At 41.1% G+C, this 22816-nt stretch overlaps 1 protein-coding gene across 2 annotated transcripts in view; it reads left to right on the top strand.

Annotated features, from left to right (window-relative positions):
• The window catches only part of LOC124146409, a 40802-nt gene extending 19337 nt beyond the window's left edge, over positions 1 to 21465 (top strand). For both annotated transcript variants that reach the window (XM_048401509.1, XM_046516677.2), the window contains 4 exons: positions 9090 to 9183; positions 9492 to 9594; positions 18064 to 18106; positions 18367 to 21465. In XM_048401509.1, the coding sequence (XP_048257466.1) occupies positions 9090 to 9183; positions 9492 to 9594; positions 18064 to 18106; positions 18367 to 18940 (814 nt within the window). In that variant the 3' untranslated portion in view covers positions 18941 to 21465. The remainder of the gene's footprint in view (positions 1 to 9089; positions 9184 to 9491; positions 9595 to 18063; positions 18107 to 18366) is intronic.
• Positions 21466 to 22816: the final 1351 nt, after the last annotated feature.

Below are 22816 nucleotides of genomic sequence, written 5' to 3'. Positions count from 1 at the left end.
GTGCAAAGTCAAGGACGAAAGTATTAAAGGGACGTTATTCTAAATGACAATGACTAGATGAGACCTTTGATCGAACAGCAGGCGTTCAGCATTTAAGATGCGCGTTGAAGTCTGATGTTATGTGATGTATACTGGGTCTATCTAGATCCATAAATTTAATGATTAAACAATGTCGTTAAAAGTGACACTAATTTCCGTTCCCAAAGAGAGATAATTTAGGAATTGTCAAGTTATGTTGTCACATGGAACATGCCACATTTTAAAGTGAACATACATAAAGTGTAGTCCTTTTCTATCCTTTTAAATTAAGTAGAGCTAATTAACTGATTTGTCTGATTTCATTTAAATCTGGCTGAGGAGCGAAATACATATATAAATGTGTCAAATCTATTCCAGAACAGAGTCCGATGATGTCTGGCTTGTCTGACAGCATTGCTGAGGATCATTTACTAGTATTTGTCCGTTGACCCTATACTAAACGATTTTGTTGTCTGAATGGTCTCAAGTATCTATATATTTTTTTTAACATGAAACACGTAGATGTACGCTTAAATATTAAAAAAAACAAAATCAATTATTATTTTAAAATTGATTTATTGAATGCAAAATTTAAAGATTATTGTATTGAAACAGTCTATTTTATATTGATCAGCAAACTTCATTCAATAAACATTTTCTGCGAACATGTATTGGAAAGTGAATTTTGGACGATGTTCAAACTATTCTACTTTTTGACGACCAGATTTTAAACGCGAACGAGCATGGGAACCAATTCTTTAGTTGATTTTTTTAAACGAAATCTTTGCTTAACTTTTGATGTCAAAATTTCAATAAATTGTTATGTTTAATGGAATACATCTATATTCTTCGTGTTTTGGAAGTGTCAATTTGAATCTAACAGTTTAACAAAATGAAATGTCAATGTTTGAACGTAAAGCAGACATATTGTTTGGCAAAATATCTATGGCAAAGAATGCCGCCATCTTGGATGAAGATAAAATAAACTTACGACAGGTATGGGGCTATGTAAGATTTACGACAAATTTAAGATATCTCAGGGCTACGATAGTTTCGAAAATAGGCTACGAGAGCCTACGTTTTCCTTACGATAACTTTACGATAATTTTAGGGCTACGATCGTTTTGAAAATCTAGGCCCTGCACCTTTGCTGTATCATTCCTTCTCTGCCTTGGGTCTCAAAGGATTATTTGGACAATGAATATGCATGAATTTCACTAAATTTCCTGTGCTTGATGATACTCTTAAGTATCTTGACTGTAATTTTGGGATTCCCCGATATTCTGTAGTAACAAAAGTAGTTCGCCTTGGTGGGCATGGCTTAATTTTTTGCTAATCAGAATGCAGGAATATCAATGAACACAACAAAAATGTAATTATTATATGAATAAGTATTGTAGATTGTTCCAGATTTCCCCAAAGTCTCTTCAAATAATCTCAATGCAAGTAGTAAAAGTTCTATTATACAATCTATATTTTTAGGAGATAAAAGTACTGTGTTTTCAATGTGGAGCTTGGTTACCTCTAGATTTAACTATGCCAAATTGAATTTGGAAACAAATGCACAGCATGAGATGTTGAATGTTTTATTTAGCATGTTTAAATCTACAATTAACCCAGTTCTAAATTGAAAATGTAGTGTGCTTTTCTCCATTCTACCATGACAAAATTCTGAAAAACACTGAAAATGTGACTTCACAGTTAAGAAAAGTGCCAAATTTAAAGCTCTCTGATATCCTTTAACTTGAAATACACTCTCTCTTTCTGCACAAAATGTATTGCCCAACATACTTTCAATATTATAGTTGTCACAAATCTGTATTTTATAACCTACAACTGTACATATAATTATTGGAAAATGTCTATCTTATATTACATTATCTTCCATGGTGATGTGATTGTCAAAGTAGCTGTTGCAATCAGGGGTGGTTATTGTGACCTAATACCTCTGATTGACAAATCAGAATCAAGTATTTGTCATATTCATGGTAGAAAACTCATTCAATTAGCTGTATATAATTCTTAAACATTTGCATTTCACAAGCGGAAAGCATATTATATGTTACTGCAGGAGTGTCTGAGGTTGTTGAAGCTTTGTGGTACAATAACTACAACAGAGATTGCCATCACAATAGCATCACCATGGTGTGTACCCCCGCCCACTATACAAACAAGCCATGTGTCTGCACACGATGAGGATTTGACTGTAGGAAGATAGAGCGCCAGGTAGACCGTAACCACCCTCCAACTTTGACTCAGCACATTTTGCAAGAAACAATTTGTAGATTGTAGATTTGTGTGTTTCCACTCGTATATACATTCAACAAATATACCACTTCGCTGTGACACAGAACATACAAATTTGTCAGCAGTATAAAGAAATATAAGCTAGTACAACATGCAGCATACAGTATATCAAGTGCAGTATACAGTGTCACATGCAGTATACAGTGCACAACATGTAGCATACAGTATATCAAGTGCAGTATGCAGTGTCACATGCAGTATACAGTGCATCACATGCAGCATACAGTATATCAAGTGCAGTATACAGTGTCACATGCAGTATACAGTGCATCACATGCAGCATAAGGTATATCAAGTGCAGTATACAGTGTCACATGCAGCATACAGTATATCAAGTGCAGTATACAGTGTCACATGCAGTATACAGTGCATCACATGCAGCATAAGGTATATCAAGTGCAGTATACAGTGTCACATGCAGTATACAGTATATCACGTGCAGTATACAGTGTCACATGCCGTATACAGTGCATCACATGCAGTATACAGTATATCAAGTGCAGTATACAGTGTCACATGCAGTATACAGTATATCAAGTGCAGTATGCAGTGTCACATGAAGTATACAGTGCATCACATGCAGCATACAGTATATCAAGTGCAGTATACAGTGTCACATGCAGTAAACAGTATATCAAGTGCAGTATACAGTGTCACATGCAGTATACAGTGCATCACATGCAGCATAAGGTATATCAAGTGCAGTATACAGTGTCACATGCAGTATACAGTGCATCACATGCAGCATAAGGTATATCAAGTGCAGTATACAGTGTCACATGCAGTATACAGTGCATCACATGCAGCATAAGGTATATCAAGTGCAGTATACAGTGTCACATGCAGTAAACAGTATATCAAGTGCAGTATACAGTGTCACATGCAGTATACAGTGCGTCACATGCAGCATAAGGTATATCAAGTGCAGTATACAGTGTCGCATGCAGTATACATGCATCAAATGTAGCATACAGTATATCAAGTGCAGTATACAGTGTCACATGCAGTATACAGTATATCAAGTGCAGTATACAGTGCATCACATGCAGTATACTGTGCACCACATGCAGTATACTGTGTACCACATGCAGTATACAGTGTCACATGCAGTAAACTGTGCATCACATGCTGTATCCTGTGCACCACATGCAGTATACTGTGCACCATGTGCAGTATACAGTGTCACATGCAGTATACATGCATCAAATGTAGCATACAGTATATCAAGTGCAGTATACAGTGTCACATGCAGTATACAGTATATCAAGTGCAGTATACAGTGCATCACATGCAGTATACTGTGTACCACATGCAGTATACTGTGTACCACATGCTGTATCCTCTGCACTACATGCAGTATACTGGGCACCATGTGCAGTATACAGTGCACCACATGCAGTATGCAGTGCACCACATGCAGTATACAGTGCACCACATGCAGTATGCAGTGTCACATGCAGTATACTGTGCACCACATGCAGTATACAGTGTCATGTGCAGTATATTGTGCACCACATGCAGTATATTGTGCACCACATGCAGTATACTGTGCACCACATGCAGTATACTGTGCACCACATGCAGTATACAGTGTCATGTGTAGTATACAGTGTCACATGCAGTATACAGTGCACACCATGCGATACTGTGCACCACATGCAGTATACAGTGCACCACATGCAGTATACAGTGTCACATGTATTATACAGTGTCACATGCAGCATACAGTGCACCACATGCAGTATACTGTGTCGCATGCTGTATACAGTGCACCACATGCAGTATACAGTGCACCACATGCAGCATACAGTGCACCACATGCAGTATACTGTGTCGCATGCAGCATACAGTGCACCACATGCAGTATACAGTGTCACATGTAGTATACAGTGTCACATGCAGCATACAGTGCACCACATGAAGTATACTGTGCACCACATGCTGTATACTGTGCACCACATGTAGCATACAGTGTCACATGCAGCATACAGTGCACCACATGCAGTATACAGTGTCACATGCAGTATACTGTGCACCACATGCAGTATACTGTGCACCACATGTAGTATACAGTGTCACATGCAGCATACAGTGCACCACATGCAGTATACAGTGTCACATGCAGTATACTGTGCACCACATTCAATATACTGTGTCGCATGCAGTATACAGTGTCACATGCAGCATACAGTGCACCACATGCAGTATACAGTGTCACATGCAGTATACTGTGCACCACATTCAATATACAGTGTCACATGCAGCATACAGTGCACCACATGAAGTATACTGTGCACCACATGCTGTATACAGTGCACCACATGTAGTATACAGTGTCACATGCAGCATACAGTGCACCACATGCAGTATACAGTGTCACATGCAGTATACTGTGCACCACATTCAATATACAGTGTCACATGCAGCATACAGTGCACCACATGAAGTATACAGTGCACCACATGCTGTATACTGTGCACCACATGTAGTATACAGTGTCACATGCAGTATACAGTGCACCACATGCAGTATGCAGTGTCACATGCAGTATACTGTGCACCACATGCAGTATACAGTGTCACATGCAGTATACTGTGCACCACATGCAGTATGCAGTGCACCACATGCAGTATACAGTGCACCACATGCAGTATGCAGTGTCACATGCAGTATACTGTGCACCACATGCAGTATACAGTGTCACATGCAGTATACTGTGCACCACATGCAGTATACTGTGCACCACATGCAGTATACAGTGTCACATGCTGTATACTGTGCACCACATGTAGTATACAGTGTCACATGCAGTATACTGTGCACCACATTCAATATACAGTGTCACATGCAGCATACAGTGTCACATGCAGCATACAGTGCACCACATGAAGTATACAGTGCACCACATGCTGTATACTGTGCACCACATGTAGCATACAGTGTCACATGCAGTATACTGTGCACCACATGCTGTATACAGTGCACCACATGCTGTATACTGTGCACCACATGTAGCATACAGTGTCACATGCAGTATACTGTGCACCACATGAAGTATACAGTGCACCACATGCTGTATACTGTGCACCACATGTAGTATACAGTGTCACATGCAGTATACAGTGTCACATGCAGCATACAGTGCACCACATGCAGTATACTGTGTCACATGCAGTATACTGTGCACCACATGCAATATACTGTGTCACATGTAGTATACAGTGTCACATACAGCATACAGTGCACCACATGCAGTATACTGTGTCGCATGCTGTATAGTGCACCACATGCAGTATACAGTGCACCACATGCAGCATACAGTGCACCACATGCAGTACACTGTGTCGCATGCAGCATACAGTGCACCACATGCAGTATACAGTGTCACATGTAGTATACAGTGTCACATGCAGCATACAGTGCACCACATGAAGTATACTGTGCACCACATGCTGTATACTGTGCACCACATGAAGTATACTGTGCACCACATGCTGTATACAGTGCACCACATGCAGTATAGTGTGCACCACATGCAGTATACAGTGTCACATGCAGTATACTGTGCACCACATTCAATATACTGTGTCGCATGCAGTATACAGTGCACCACATGCTGTATACTGTGCACCACATGTAGTATACAGTGTCACATGCAGCATACAGTGCACCACATGCAGTATACTGTGCAACACATGCAGTATACAGTGTCACATGATGTATACAGTGCACCACATGCAGTATAGTGTGCACCACATGCAGTATACAGTGTCACATGCAGTATACTGTGCACCACATTCAATATACTGTGTCTCATGCAGTATACAGTGCACCACATGCTGTATACTGTGCACCACATGTAGTATACAGTGTCACATGCAGCATACAGTGCACCACATGCAGTATACTGTGCAACACATGCAGTATACAGTGTCACATGCTGTATACAGTGCACCACATGTAGTATACAGTGTCACATGCAGCATACAGTGCATCACATGCAGTATAGTGTGCACCACATGCAGTATACAGTGTCACATGCAGTATACTGTGCACCACATTCAATATACTGTGTCGCATGCAGTATACAGTGTCACATGCTGTAAACTGTGCACCACATGCTGTATACAGTGCACCACATGCAGCATACAGTGCACCACATGCAGTATACTGTGCACCACATGCAGTATACTGTGTCACATGCAGTATGCTGTGCACCACATGTAATATACTGTGTCGCATGCAGTATACAGTGCACCACATGCAGTATACAATGTTGCATGCAGTATACAGTGCACCACATGCAGTATACAGTGCATCACATGCAGTATACTGTGCACCACATGTAGCATACAGTGTCACATGCAGTATACTGTGCACCACATGCTGTATACAGTGCACCACATGCTGTATACTGTGCACCACATGTAGCATACAGTGTCACATGCAGTATACTGTGCACCACATGAAGTATACAGTGCACCACATGCTGTATACTGTGCACCACATGTAGTATACAGTGTCACATGCAGTATACAGTGTCACATGCAGCATACAGTGCACCACATGCAGTATACTGTGTCACATGCAGTATACTGTGCACCACATGCAATATACTGTGTCACATGTAGTATACAGTGTCACATACAGCATACAGTGCACCACATGCAGTATACTGTGTCGCATGCTGTATAGTGCACCACATGCAGTATACAGTGCACCACATGCAGCATACAGTGCACCACATGCAGTACACTGTGTCGCATGCAGCATACAGTGCACCACATGCAGTATACAGTGTCACATGTAGTATACAGTGTCACATGCAGCATACAGTGCACCACATGAAGTATACTGTGCACCACATGCTGTATACTGTGCACCACATGAAGTATACTGTGCACCACATGCTGTATACAGTGCACCACATGCAGTATAGTGTGCACCACATGCAGTATACAGTGTCACATGCAGTATACTGTGCACCACATTCAATATACTGTGTCGCATGCAGTATACAGTGCACCACATGCTGTATACTGTGCACCACATGTAGTATACAGTGTCACATGCAGCATACAGTGCACCACATGCAGTATACTGTGCAACACATGCAGTATACAGTGTCACATGATGTATACAGTGCACCACATGCAGTATAGTGTGCACCACATGCAGTATACAGTGTCACATGCAGTATACTGTGCACCACATTCAATATACTGTGTCTCATGCAGTATACAGTGCACCACATGCTGTATACTGTGCACCACATGTAGTATACAGTGTCACATGCAGCATACAGTGCACCACATGCAGTATACTGTGCAACACATGCAGTATACAGTGTCACATGCTGTATACAGTGCACCACATGTAGTATACAGTGTCACATGCAGCATACAGTGCATCACATGCAGTATAGTGTGCACCACATGCAGTATACAGTGTCACATGCAGTATACTGTGCACCACATTCAATATACTGTGTCGCATGCAGTATACAGTGTCACATGCTGTAAACTGTGCACCACATGCTGTATACAGTGCACCACATGCAGCATACAGTGCACCACATGCAGTATACTGTGCACCACATGCAGTATACTGTGTCACATGCAGTATGCTGTGCACCACATGTAATATACTGTGTCGCATGCAGTATACAGTGCACCACATGCAGTATACAATGTTGCATGCAGTATACAGTGCACCACATGCAGTATACAGTGCATCACATGCAGTATACAGTGCATCACTTGCAGCATTTAGTGTCACATGCAGTTGTGCTGCCAGTATGTGTATCCTGTGTGGTGCTGTCAGTGGGTGCAGTATGCAGTATGAAGTGTCATATGCAGTATATAGTGCATCACATGCAGTATACTGTGTACCACAGGCAGTATGCAGTGTCACATGCAGTATACTGTGCACCACATGCAGTATACAGTGTCACATGCAGTATACTGTGCACCACATGCAGTATACTGTGCACCACATGCAGTATACAGTGCATCACATGCAGTACACAGTGCATCATATGCAGTATAAAGTGCATCACTTGCAGTATTTAGTGTCACATGCAATATACAGTGCATCACATGCAGTACACAGTGCATCATATGCAGTATACAGTGCATAACTTGCAGTATTTAGTGTCATGCAATATACAGTGCATCACATGCAGTACACAGTGCATCATATGCAGTATACAGTGCATCACTTGCAGTATACTGTGCACCACATGCAGTATACAGTGTCACATGCAGTACACAGTGCATCACATGCAATATACAGTGCATCACATGCAGTATACAGTGCATCACATGCAGTACACAGTGGATCATATGCAGTATACAGTGCATCACATGCAGTATTTAGTGTCACATGCAATATACAGTGCATCACATGCAGTATACAGTGCATCACATGCAGTACACAGTGCATCATATGCAGTATACAGTGCACCACATGCAGTATACTGCGCACCACATGCAGTATACAGTGTCACATGCAATATACAGTGCATCACATGCAGTATACAGTGCATCACATGCAGTACACATGCATCATTGTGCTGTCAGTGTGTGTATCTTGTGTTGTGCTGTCAGTGTGTGTATCCAGTGTTGTGCTGTCAGTGTGTTTATCCAGTGTTGTGAAGTCAGTGTGTATCTTGTTTTGTGCTGTCAGTGTGTGTATCCTGTGTTGTGCAGTCAGTTTGCCCTGTCCTGTGTTGTGCAGTCAATGTGCCCTTTCCTGTGTTGCAGGGATCCAGTAGCTGGGGACATCATTGTGAAGGATGTGGAGGCTGACTCTCCTGCTGACAAGGCCGGCCTCAAGAAGGGAGACTGCATCATGAAGGTTGTTTACCCGTGTCATCAACTTTCCATGGACTACCTTGTATATTTTTCATTTTACTGTATAATAAAAGGAATGTCACAAACAGAAGTATTCAAAACAGTGAGCAGTGAATTATAGTATATTGAGATGTTAGTACCAGTACCAGTTTAATATGAAGACAATAAACATATCTGACAAAACCTTTCGAAAATCCCAGAGAGAATTATTTCTGTTTGACTGAGAAATCTTCAAACTCTTATGGAGACCAGGTTCAATGTATTATATTTGTAAACTTAAATATGTTATTAATGTTTTTTTCTGTATTACAGATTGATGGATTAAGTGTAAATATTCTCTCCGAGAAGCAGATCTCTGGCCTCACCAATGCCAAGAGAGTGAAACTCAACGTCAAGAGTTCTCTGTATGACAAAGGTACAGTTGATTAATAAAGTTGGCCATTTATTCATTTACCAAATATTGCTGGAAACAATAGCAGCAGTTAATCCTTAATCTGGATTATGTCTTCCATTGGTGGGGAGTGTCTCAAAATGATATGCAATATATCTGAATTTACTGCCATGTTTATTTATTTGTGGATAAACTTGATTTGTGGATCGCAGTAATTATAGTGATATGTCGTAAACTAAGTCTCGTATGATGCACACAGTGGTACTTTTGATGTACATAAACTGCCACGCCTTGCTGACAAAAATGTTCCTAATCACTGCATTACACATAAGTACAGAAAAACCAAATGTCCAACACTGAGATAAATAGCCCCAGATTACTAATACCAAATTTCATATTTACAAAACATCAAATATACACATGCACAAAAGTTAAGTGCCACCATATTCATAGTCTCTTGATTTCACGTGTGGGAATCAGAAATACGAAATATGATGATGTATGACTGAATTAGGCTTCCATAGTTTCATGAACCCAAATTTGTCCAGATACCACAAGGAAAGCGTGCTTTACGTGTTGCTGCAGTTCCCCTACCCTATAAATAGTGAAATTCAAGTTTCAGACATGTGGTTGCATTTTGCTCCTGTGTGAGATTCCCCTTCCAATAGAGGTTGAAAATCAGCCATGGTGAGGAGAAAGTTAACAAACGCTGAAAGATGGCAAGTGATAGGCATGAAAAATGCTGGCATGTCATGCAGGGCCATTGCAAGACAAATGGGTCGTCATCACAGTGTTATCACTCGTTTGATTGTCAAACATGGTCAAACCAATGATGTCAATGACAGGCATAGGTCTGGTAGGCCAAGAAAGACCTCTAACAGAGAGGATAGACGTCTTTTCAGGATAGTCAGACGAAATCCATTTGCCACTTCAACAGATTTAAGACTGCAGTGGATAACCCATCAGACTCTCGACGATGACCGTAAGGCGTTGCCTCAGAGCGGCTGGTTATAACGCCAGAAGACCAGCAAAACATCCTCAACTGACTGAGAGGCACATGCCGAATCGTCTGATATGGTGTCGTGCCCGTAGTTGATGGAACTTGGCCAACTGGAGAAGGATCCATTGGTCTGACGAGTATCGAATGCTGCTACGAACTGTTGATGGTCGAATACGTGTTTGGAGGCAACGTAACACTCGTTTTGCACCAAGGAACATCCAGAAGACCTTAGCATGTGGCGGGGGGTCTGTCATGATATGGGGTTGTGTTTCCTTCGGCTGCAAACTTCTGCTGGTGACAATTCGTGGAAACCTGAATGACCAACAATACCAAGATGCCGTTCTTTGTCCAGTGGTAGTCCCTCATTTTGACAACCATCCTCTTCAGACAAGACCTGTTTACATGGACGACAAAGCTAGACCACACAGATCTCGGGCAGTTTTGGCTTATTTGCGTCAAGAAGCTATTGCCACTCTTCCTTGGCCGGCCTGTAGTCCAGATCTTAATCTGATTGAGCATCTCTGGGACATTCTTGGCCGGAAAATCAGACATCGTGATCCCCCAGTTCAAAATCTCGCTAGACTTGAAGCCGCACTTCATGAAGAATGGATCCGTTTGCCTCAGAGAAGCATTCAACAACTTGTAATGAGTATGAGGCGTAAGGTTGAAGTTGTGGTCAATGTCCGTGGATAATACGCACGTTACTGACGTTTCTGTCTTGCAATAGACTCTGCACTCCCTAGGGTGTCTATGTGACACCTGATATGGTCTGCTGATATCATGACAGTTACATGACAAAAAAAAGTTTTTCAATGTTTTCTAATGCTTCAATTTCTGGTCTTTGGTAAAATTCCTTTCTGCTCATATTCTTTTGGAAGACAAGATAAACTTGCTTTGGGACAACTTTTGCATCACATGAGGTTTACATATACGGCTAATAACAATCGTACATCTCGTTATAATAGTCATCATTAAGTGCCATAAGTAACAGCTCACAAATATGGTGGGTGGCGCTTAACTTTTGTGCATGTGTATATTACACGATGCCATAAGCACCATTCTTTCATCTTGTTGTCTGCTTGTCCAGATGTTAATAAACATAAGTCACATGATGTAGGGTGACAGGAAAGAGGTTATCTAATTAAGGTCCCACTTTGCTTGTCAGTTAGGAAAAGGTGACCTGGCCCAACTATTATCTGTGAAGTGGTTTATATGGTTTGTTGGAGTGATGGCCGGAGTTGAAAGTTAGGAGTGCCAAATCTCTCATGGAACTTTGTGACATGGCTAGTTCAGAGGAATGTATCAAGAAGTATTTTGATGAATTTGCCATGATTATGGACAACTACAGTTTCAAATCAAGACTAGAAGCTATTTATAACATAGATTAGAATCAACCAGTCCCATATTGCACCAAAAATTGTTGGCTCAAGAAACTCCGTGGCCCACAAGATTTCTTCCGAGGGATAAAAGGTTGTCACACTTTTGGGATGTGGAAATGATCTGGGCACATTTTTTCCACCTTTCTTTGTATTCGTGGGTTCTAGAATGAGCAGTGAATTGTTTGATGGCTGTACAGCGGAAAGTGAAGCACTTCCTATGATATGCAACTCCAGACATTTACTTCTTCTGTACGATGACCACAAGTCGCACATTTCTCCATCTCTGATAGACTGGGCAAAAGATCATAACATTGTGTTGTTTGTCCTCATGGCACACACGAGTCATATTTTGCAGCCAAAGGACGTGAAAAGGTTTGGGTCCCTTTAAAAAGATTTACAATGCCGAATGTCACAATCTGTTAAAGTCTGATGGTACCACAGTCAACAGATATAACATCGCCTCCATAGCCTGCAGGCCATATTCTGCTGCTCTAATGCCCAGGCACCTGCAGTCGGCATTCAGAAAGTCTGGAATCTATCCCTTTTTGCCATATAGGATTGATAAATCAGCTTTCCAAACAGCTGCTTGTATCTACGGATCACTCGATGAAGACAAGTTGCAGCTAGTAACAGCTACTGACGATGTACAGAGCCCATGTTCAAACCCTTTCACTGAGAAGGAAAATCTCGTCACTAATGTTGATCAAACCCAATTCTTTGTTGACCAACTTCCCATTCAGAAGAAACAAAGAAAACCACGCAGATCTATCCAAAGCCATAACTGAACCAGAGATCGAAATTCAAGTTAAAAATTATGTTAAAATTTTTCTTCTAAACAGTTAGTATACCAACCAAAAACAACGAGCAAAGTCACATACATCAGCCAAACCTTCTAAAAGTCCCATCGAGCCAGCAGCGGGACCATCTGGTATGATTAGTCTATTACACAGCCGTGACAGTGAGGATTCGCTAATATCCAATGACGAAACATGTTGCGTGTGTCATCACTTTCAGCCCACTGAACTGGCCCAATGCACATCACTGTTTTTCATACAGTAAGAGGCAGTGGATGTATCATGACTGTAACCACTGGGTGTACTTACAGTATTGTTGTCCAGTGCATGTGCTTCCGACTCATGACACATTTTATTGCACTTGCCATGGTCTGCCGTGCAAACCATCGGTAGAGTAGGAACACAAACTCACCTGTAAATAGTGTACATACTTTATTGACAAGATTCTTTTGGGAGTTCTAGAGACAGTGTGTTGAACAACTATCTTTTTCAACTGTTATCTACCGACACAGAAATGTCAATTGGTAGGTATAGATTAGAATTTATAAAAAATTATTACCCATTAGCGCTACTGGGCTATCGTATATTGCGATACAATAATCTGCTATGTAATCCACGAATCAAAGTGATGTTACATTTTGTGTGCACATGAATGGCTTATGAATGCAAATGGCTTCGGGAAACAAACTTTTCAGTCACAAGTGAAATCTGTCGTCAATTTCTTAAACATTGCTGGAGATTCGAACGGGCGCTCGCAACTTGATGACATCATAAATTAGTGAGGTGTTCCCCATGGATGTTCAACCAAAATTCTCCCTTATATTCTTTACTGTACCAATTACATGATAGTACATGACAAACAAAGAAAATAATTTAGCAGGGGTAAGAGTATTCAGCGTCATGGCAGTCATCACTTGTTTGTAAACATAACCTTCAGTCTGTTGCGAGTTCAACTCCAAGCATGGTTGTAGCCACCTACCACAGTGGGGAGCTTTCACTGGTGGCAGCGACAGTATAGAGAGCTCCGCGAATGGGATATCGCTGTGAGGAGCTTGTCGTCGGATTGTATTCAGGGAGTCATCATTATTAAAATACGGGTAAATGTTCTTAAAGCGTGAACAAGTTATTGACGTCCTTAAAAATGCTGTACAAAATGTTGATATCTCATATAAGAAATACATGACTTATGGTGGTCGTTGCTTATCGTACAATAAAACACCGCAGGGAGAATAAACCATGAGGGGCGCAGCCTGCCACTCATCATTTATTTCTTAAATAATAGCGGTTCACTGTCGTATCTTGTATATACATACATATTTTAAAACTTCATAGATGAAGGGTCTTTGAAAGGCATTTAGAAGTGATACACATAAGGAAGAGAATATATGGATGTCAACTTCTTTATTATGAGGAACACAACGTTTCAGAGTATATGCTTACGCCTTCACCATATATTCTCTTACTAAATACACAGATGAAATACAAAATTTTCAAAAACCAACAATACAAACAATATACAAAATAGACAACATTCTCTTTTCTGGACATTGTGGTATGTCAGTGAAGACACAAAGATGCTGACAGCCTCCTGGAGGCACTGTGGCATCGGCTTGAGGATCGTCTCAGCTCTCACCAGAGGGAATTGAAGGGTCTTTTGCCTTGAAATGATCTAAAATGGAATTGTTTCAACTTTTTATCTTTTCACTTTCTCACCCTAGAAGTCGAGTAGTCTGTTACATGCTATTTTATTCATATTTCATTTTCCTGTCCAGATGATAAGGGATATATTTTGGCGTTTCTAATTAGATTGTATTATGTTATGTCATATATAAAATATATTTTCAAATGTTTAACATAAAGTATGTTTATTAATACTTTTTGATCTGGGTAAGGGAGTCGTAATTTATTTGAAAATATAGAACTGTGTCATTTTTTCATGCCCCTCCATGAGTAAGTTCATTTATCATGTAACTAAAGCAGTTATCCCCTGATACAAGCCTTTGACGTGAACCACCATGTACGTCCCACCCCGGTGACAGAAGTATGCACATCAGACATCCGAAAGTGACACTTTTACCAATGGATGTTTTACATCAGCACACACTTTCCTCATACCCAAATCTTGCAACCAGTATGGTTTATCAGAAATCAGAGAAATCAAATCATCCACTGTCATGAAAACTGTACACAGCAGCAAGGCTCTTGACGTCAAAACAACTTACAAATCACTTTGCACGTTCACACCTTATCCAAAAATTGAATGAAAACAATGTTCCACCAAATTAAAACAGAGATGCCTGGTTACAAGAACAATCATTCTGAGAATAATTACTGTCACCTAAATCCTGATGAGCACAAACAAATGTGCAAATCAATTTCAGGAATCATTCCATCCAACACACTGAACACGGTAACATCCCAGCTTGATTTGTTCCTGACTATCCTGTGTCACACAGATCTAGTGGCCCACAACTATCTCAAGTTGTCCACTTTTCTGGTGGATCAGCACTGTGTTTGCTGGTAAGGAAATAATCGAAAACATGACATCATTTTGGAATACCTCCAAGTTCAGTTCCAGTCAAATAACACTGGATTTTCATCAAAAGTGACAGTCACACTGATTGAAATGTTCTAGTGAGACCTATCTGGCATTGTGATGTTCTGCAAGTGAGAGGGTTGTGAAATTATAGCACAGATATATTCATATACAACAGAATAATCGCTTTTATTGTAATTACTGTTTTTATAGTTTCAAATATGCTGCAAGACATCATTCAAGTATTTTTTTATTGAATAGTTCCAAGCACTTATTTCTAGGCGATGGAATTTTTCACAAGGAGTCATGGTGTTACTTGTTTTGCTATACACTGCTATAAAAGAATAAATATATCTCTTGGCACAATTAACGTAATATTTCAACAATTTTGGAGTATTTGTTTCTAAATGGGGAAAACTGTGAGCTGGAAATGATAAAAGAATCCACCACTCATGTTTCTAAATATGGGAAATATTAACCTCATCCCACTGATGGGTATTTCTTTGAAAAAGGCTTAGCAAATACCTGCAAACTCAGTTCATATTTCCCATAATAATAATAATGATAATAATAATAATAATAATGATAATGATAATGTATACACATTGTGCTAAAAGTTCCAGACACTTAGTATCAGCTCAAAGTACAACATGATATTACATACATCACATACACACACACAATGACAGAACAATAGGCATGGAAAACAGGCAGTGATAATGGTTTGGGTACTAAAAGGATTTTAAATTGGTTTTGAGTGACTGAGTGAGTTGGGTTTAATGCCGCTTTTAACAGTATTCCAGTTAAATCCCGCCGTGTCAGCTTAATGTGGGAGGAAAGCCAAAAGTGTTGCATGTCTCAGACATTTACCACTTCGGTGAAACCCACGAGCATGGGTATGGTGCTGACAAACCTAGAAACATAATCGGGGCAAAGCAAGATTCCAACCCACAATCATAGGTTTCTGGCGTGACCAAGGGACTCTGCACAGCGAATCGCGGCGCCTTAGACGACTGGGCCACCCATGCCCCCAAATGGGGTTTGAGTGAGTGAGTGAGTGAATATGGTTTTACGCCGCTTTTAGCAATTTTCCAGCAATATCACGGCGGAGGACACCAGAAATGCGCTTCACATATTGTACCCATGTCGGGAATCGAACCTGGGTCTTCGGCGTGACGAGCGAACGCTTTAACCACTAGGCTACCTCACCGCCCCTCAAATGGGGTTTGAAGGAAGCCAATGTTGGTATGAGCTGAATGTGGAGTTCCACAGAACTGGAGCAGTGTAACTGAAGGAACGGTAGCTGAGTGATTTTAGGTAATGTTTCGGTGTTCTCTGGAGATTGAGAATGGCAGATTTCAATTATCCTGCAGGTTCTGGATAGTATATCACAGAGATACTTTGGACTTGTTTCATGAAAACACAGGTGGGTGGGTGAATGAATCTTGAATTCTATTCTTGCTCACATGGTCTGCCAATGCAAAGGATGCAGAACTGGTGTGATATCTGATCAATGTGATCGGTGGTCCTACTGATGATTCTGGCACCAGTGTTGTGTACCTGGAGTGTTTAGAAAGGTATCTGGTAAGCCACAGTACATACTACTTCAGTAGTCTCGTCATGACTGTACTAAGCATCTAACAAGTATGCATGGCTTCCCGAGATAAGAAATGGTCCTAAATATCTGAGATGATGGTAGCATGTTTTACAGGTATTGTTGAGCAGGCTCTCCATTTTCAGATCTAAATCTATGTGTAGTTCAAGATTCTTTACAGATGAGGAGAATGGTATATTGGAATCACCAATCAGAACTTTTTGTAAAGAAACACTTGTGATGAATCGTCTATATGTTGGTTGCCAGCTGCTTATTACTTAATGCGTGATCAACATCGAAATGACTACAGTTCACCATAGCATTAACATAGTTCACCAACTAAGTTCATCATTTAGATCATCCCAATATGTTTATCCATAATAACAAACTGGAGGATTATATAATAAAGGTTACCACACTGATATTATGTGCTAATACTTTTGGTCCTGGGATCACCATTCTGCAAGACACTGGGTAATTTAGTCAGGACAAGGGGCAATCTGTACAATATACACTCATATACTTACATAAACATCATATATATACAAGTACCGGTACAAATATATACAACAATAGTGAGCATACATAGACTTCCCAGGGAACTGAACATCAGGGACCAAGCATGTTTCTAGAAGCGAGAACAAGTTTCGTGAACTGTTTAGTATTTGAGCTAACATACTGGTATACAGAGCATACCATTGTTTTGGGACAGTTCACCAATCACAGCAGAGATTGTGTGGACCAACCATATCAGCATTTAGATAATTATAAGTATGTCATACAAGGTTTAGTGCTGTAGACAATGGCATTTTCAGGGAATAGTCCTTTGGTTACCGGTACATTGTGGCAATTTAAACTTTATTTAGATTGATACTTGGACTCCCAAACTAAGTCTTAGTTTACATGGTGTCAGATGAAATGCTAGCGCCTGAGAGATAATTATTGAAATAGTTTGGTGTAATTAATGAAATATTTATGGTTAGACATGTTGGCGATTTAAAACATAGCAAAGATATCGGATTCTAATACTTTATGTATATATACTAAAGTCCATTATATTAATGTCAACCATTAAGGTCTTCAACAGTTATTACAGTTTTGAACATTAATTGTTGCCAAACTTCTGTTCATCTTAATGCTCATGATAATACTTTAGTCAACACACTTTAAAAAAGAGATTTTAATTTCAGAAAACGACCCCACCCTCTACACTGGAACTAACACACTTGGAAGGTAAGAAGGCAAATATCCAAACTGTTAGGATTTGTTTACAAGTTTTAATACCTCTTGGAAATATATAAATACCAACACAACTGCAAACTTTCATACAGAGGGTTTACTTTACCATACAAAGGAAAGTATTTCATATAAATAACCTTACTAAGATTTTCATTTTGTCACTACTACGTCACATCTGCCAGAGTGAGATGTCTCCAAACATTAGATAACCCCTCATCAGTAATATCCAATGTTCACTGTGTTTTCAATTTCAGTGATGAAGTGTTCACACCGATCCAACTCACTTCACCATCATCACCATCATCACCACCAGACACCTTCTTTGCCTCTTCTACTCCCCGATATCCCACTCGAGACATCAACAACCATGACCTGCATCAACAACTCCCTGGAAGAACTGTGTCATCAAACCTAGCAGACAACAACGGTACAGTCACCCATGGTTGGAGAGGTGATGTCCACCACTACCTCCAGGATGCCTGGGGCAGCAGACATCATGTTTCAACAACGTATACCAAACACAGTCCAAATCTCTACATTCCCCGGCAGTCAACTTACACACCAAGAATGACAATGGTGTATCATACCAAACCTGGTGCAAATGCTCATGAAAGGTCAAGGTCAGTGACTAGAGTGAAGAAACAAATGCCCCAGGATGTGCGGAGTCGGTCTCAGTCCCCTCACTCACTCCGCAATGCTCCGTCTCTGACGGCCGAAGATCGAGTTGTCCTTCACGCAGTACAGAGTGGACTACAGAAGCGTCAGCGGGCCCTCAGACTCTCTCTGTATCAGCTGCCTCAAACCAATGATGATGACTGGAAAATCTGAAAGGACACTACAGACAAAGACAATGATGGCTTACAGTGTTTCAGTCATCAGATTCAGAAAACTACCTGCTCTCCAATCAGGCTGTGGAAATATTTATTATTTGTTTTTAAAACTAGTAGGGTGTTACAACTTGTTCAAGCAGAACAAACTACAGGCTGACTGGATATGTTTATATGTTGATATGACTCAAAGGAAAAAAAGAATATGCTGTGGTGAGAATAAAACTAATGTAGCAGCAGAAATATATTATTTATCTAATAGAAATAACCAGCATTCATGAATCTTACTATACCTTATCCATGGTATGTCCATTATCACATGTCTTACAAGGACCAGAAAAGTAGCTGAGTAAAGGCATTGAGAAAGATTGAACTTTTCGCTCTCTCACAGTTTAACAGCCTTGACCTTGTAGTTATACCATATGTCTTGCCTGTATGGAGAAATTGGAGTTTTGTTAGATCTTGAAATTACTCCCTTTTATATAAAGAATCTGAATAGTAATGTGAAAGATTTAATGTGTTCTCTCTCCAGCTTTCAATGATTTTGTAGACTTCCACATAGAAGTGTTTGAGAGAGAAGACAGTTTCACATGCTGACCAACATTCTGACCAAGGTTTACAACATATTTTTGTTCGGTCTATCTGTTAAGGATATGTCCACTATTTAAGAAATAAACAACTCAAGGTCGTTGTTTATCGTACAATAAAACACAGCAGGGAGAATAAACCACTTGGGGTTGCGCCCCTCATTGTTTATTCTCCCTGCTGTGTTTTATTGTACAATGAACAAATTCCAATCGTCATTTATTTCTTAAATAAATGCTGGATGGTCAATCTGTTGAGAGTTTGCCAGTATGACACTCAGCTGCATGTGTAGGCTCAATTGGATAATGTCTGTTGCATCCATTGAACATATTCCTTAACATTGTCTCCAGTGTTGTTGGCATATATCATTGCAGGAGCATGTCCTGACTCTTGCATGTGGGGCACAATGAGAAAATATACACAGGAAGTGGTGCTTCAGCATGTGGTTACATGTACACAGGAAGTGGTGCTTCAGCATGTGGTGATGTACACAGGAAGTGGTGCTTCAGCATGTGGTTACATGTACACAGGAAGTGGTGCTTCAGCATGTGGTGACATGTACACAGGAAGTGGTGCTTCAGCATGTGGTGACATGTACATAGGAAGTGGTGCTTCAGCATGTGGTGACATATACACAGGAAGTGGTGCTTCAGCATGTGGTTACACGTACACAGGAAGTGGTGCTTCAGCATGTGGTTACATGTACACAGGAAGTGGTGCTTCCGTATGTGATTACATGTTCACAGGAGGTGGTGCTTCAGCATGTGGTGACATGTACACAGGAAGTGGTGCTTCAGCATGTGGTTACATGTACACAGGAAGTGGTGCTTCAGCATGTGGTTACATGTTCACAGGAGGTGGTGCTTCAGCATGTGGTTACATGTACACAGGAAGTGGTACTTCAGCATGTGGTTACATGTACACAGGAAGTGGTGCTTCCGCATGTGGTTACATGTACACAGGAAGTGGTGCTTCAGCGTGTGGTTACATGCACACAGGAAGTTGTGCTTCAGCATGTGGTGACATATACACAGGAAGTGGTGCTTCAGCATGTGGTTACATGTACACAGGAAGTGGTGCTTCAGCGTGTGGTTACATGCACACAGGAAGTGGTGCTTCAGCATGTGGTTACATTCACACAGGAAGTGGTGCTTCAATATGTGGTTACATGCACACAGGAAGTGGTGCTTCAGCGTGTGGTTACATGTACACAGGAAGTGGCGCTTCAGTATGCGGTTACATGTAGACAGGAACTGGTGTTTCAGCATGTGGTTACATGTACACAGGAAGTGGTGCAGTCTTGCAGTGACAGACTCAATCTGGCTAATAGTTCATGTAGTGTATCTCCCTGCTTCGAAAGCCTCTGGCTTTTCTCTGCAAACTATACCTGACATCTTAACTCTGCCCCTGCATTCTCTGCATTCCAGTGAAATAGGAATTATTTTGTAAACATTATGCCTTTCATGTAACATTTATGTATCGCGATACTTAATCAGTGAATGCTTGGTTAGTTTAGTCTCACTCAATGTATACCAATGTGTTTGGATATCATTGTTGAATTAATACCAGCACAAACAACTGGCTCCCCATCCTGGCTTGAATATTCCTGAAACATCTATGAATTCTGCATTTTATGGAGTGGCTAGAAGCACTTCGGGGTTGTATCCCTGGAGTTGCAGGACTCAACCATCTACCCCTACACATTCCCAAAGCAGTGGTTTGTGTAACAATTGCTCACACGTAGGACTTATTACAGACTCAAGGATGAACTGCTTTCAAAGACACAGTATGATGCACATTTTGTACATACTACATTAGTATAAAAGCTGCGAGTTGTGTATATATCATTCAACTGCTGTACTCTATTACCTGATCACAATGTTAAGTTGTATGCTGTTGTATTGTTGCCTTAACCAGAAATATAGACTGCTTATCAGAGTATATATGTGTAATTTGTGTAGTTTCTTCTTCTTTGTTTGTTGTTTAATGCTGCACTCAGCACTCCAGCTAATTGATTGTGCTCTGTAAATAATCAAGTCTTGACCCGACAATCCAGTGATGCCATGAGCATTGATCAACACAATTGAGAAATGATTTACATATATCAACCAAGTCACTGAACCAGACCACCCGATCCTGTTAACCGCCCCTATGACAAGCATAGTCGCCTCTTATGACAAGCATGGGTTGCTGAAGACCTGTTCTAATTCAGTTTTTCACTGGTCTTATTAACAATGAAGAGAGCCCACAAACTCCATCCCTATTAAGTGGATCTGGGTGACAACCCAAGCTGCCTAAAAGGCGCTAGAAGAGTGCACAACCCAAGCTGTCTAATAGGTCCTAGAAGAGTGCACAACCCAAGCTGCCTAATAGGCGGTAGAAGAGCCCACAACCCAAGCTGTCCAATAGGTGCAAGAAGAGAACACAACCCAAGCTGTCTAACAGGTGCTAGAAGAGTGCACGACCCAAGCTGACCAATAGGTCCAAGAAGAGAGCACAACCCAAGCTGTCCAATAGGCGCTAGAAGAGTGCACAACCCAAGCTGCCTAATAGGTCCTAGAAGAGTGCACAACCCAGGCTGCCTAATAGGTCCATGAAGAGTGCACAGCCCAAGCTGCCTAATAGGCGCTAGAAGAGTGCACAACCCAAGCTGCCTAATAGGTCCTAGAAGAGTGCACAACCCAGGCTGCCTAATAGGTCCATGAAGAGTGCACAGCCCAAGCTGCCTAATAGGTCCTAGAAGAGTGCACAACCCAAGCTGCCTAATAGGTCCTAGAAGAGTGCACAACCAAAGCTGCCTAATACGTCCATGAAGAGTGCACAGCCCAAGCTGTCCAATAGGCACTAGAAGAGCGCACAGCCCAAGCTGCCTAATAGGTCCAAGAAGAGTGCACAACCCAAGCTGCCTAATAGGTCCTAGAAGAGTGCACAGCCCAAGCTGTCTAATTGGTGCTAGAAGAGTGCACAGCCCAAGCTGCCTAAAAGACGCTAGAAGAGTGCACAGCCCAGGCTGTCCAATAGGTGCTAGAAGAGCCCACAAACCAAGCTGTCCAATAGGCGCGAAAAGAGTACACAGCCCGCTGCCTAAAAGACGCTAGAAGAGTGCACAGCCCAGGCTGCCTAATAGGTGCTAGAAGAGCCCATAACCCAAGTTGCCCACTATGTGCTAGAAGAGTGCACAACCCAAGCTGCCTAATAGGTGCTAGAAGAGCCCCACAACCCAAGCTGTCCAATAGGTGCAAGAAGAGTGCACAACCCAAGCTGTCCAACAGGTGCTAGAAGAGTGCACAAC

The sequence above is a fragment of the Haliotis rufescens genome, unplaced genomic scaffold (genome assembly GCF_023055435.1).
Source record: "Haliotis rufescens isolate VD_foot unplaced genomic scaffold, xgHalRufe1.0.p SCAF_22, whole genome shotgun sequence".
In the NCBI taxonomy this organism is placed as follows: Eukaryota; Metazoa; Mollusca; class Gastropoda; order Lepetellida; family Haliotidae; genus Haliotis; species Haliotis rufescens.
Note: the sequence above shows the minus strand (reverse complement) of the source record. Positions and strands in the feature narration are given on the sequence as shown.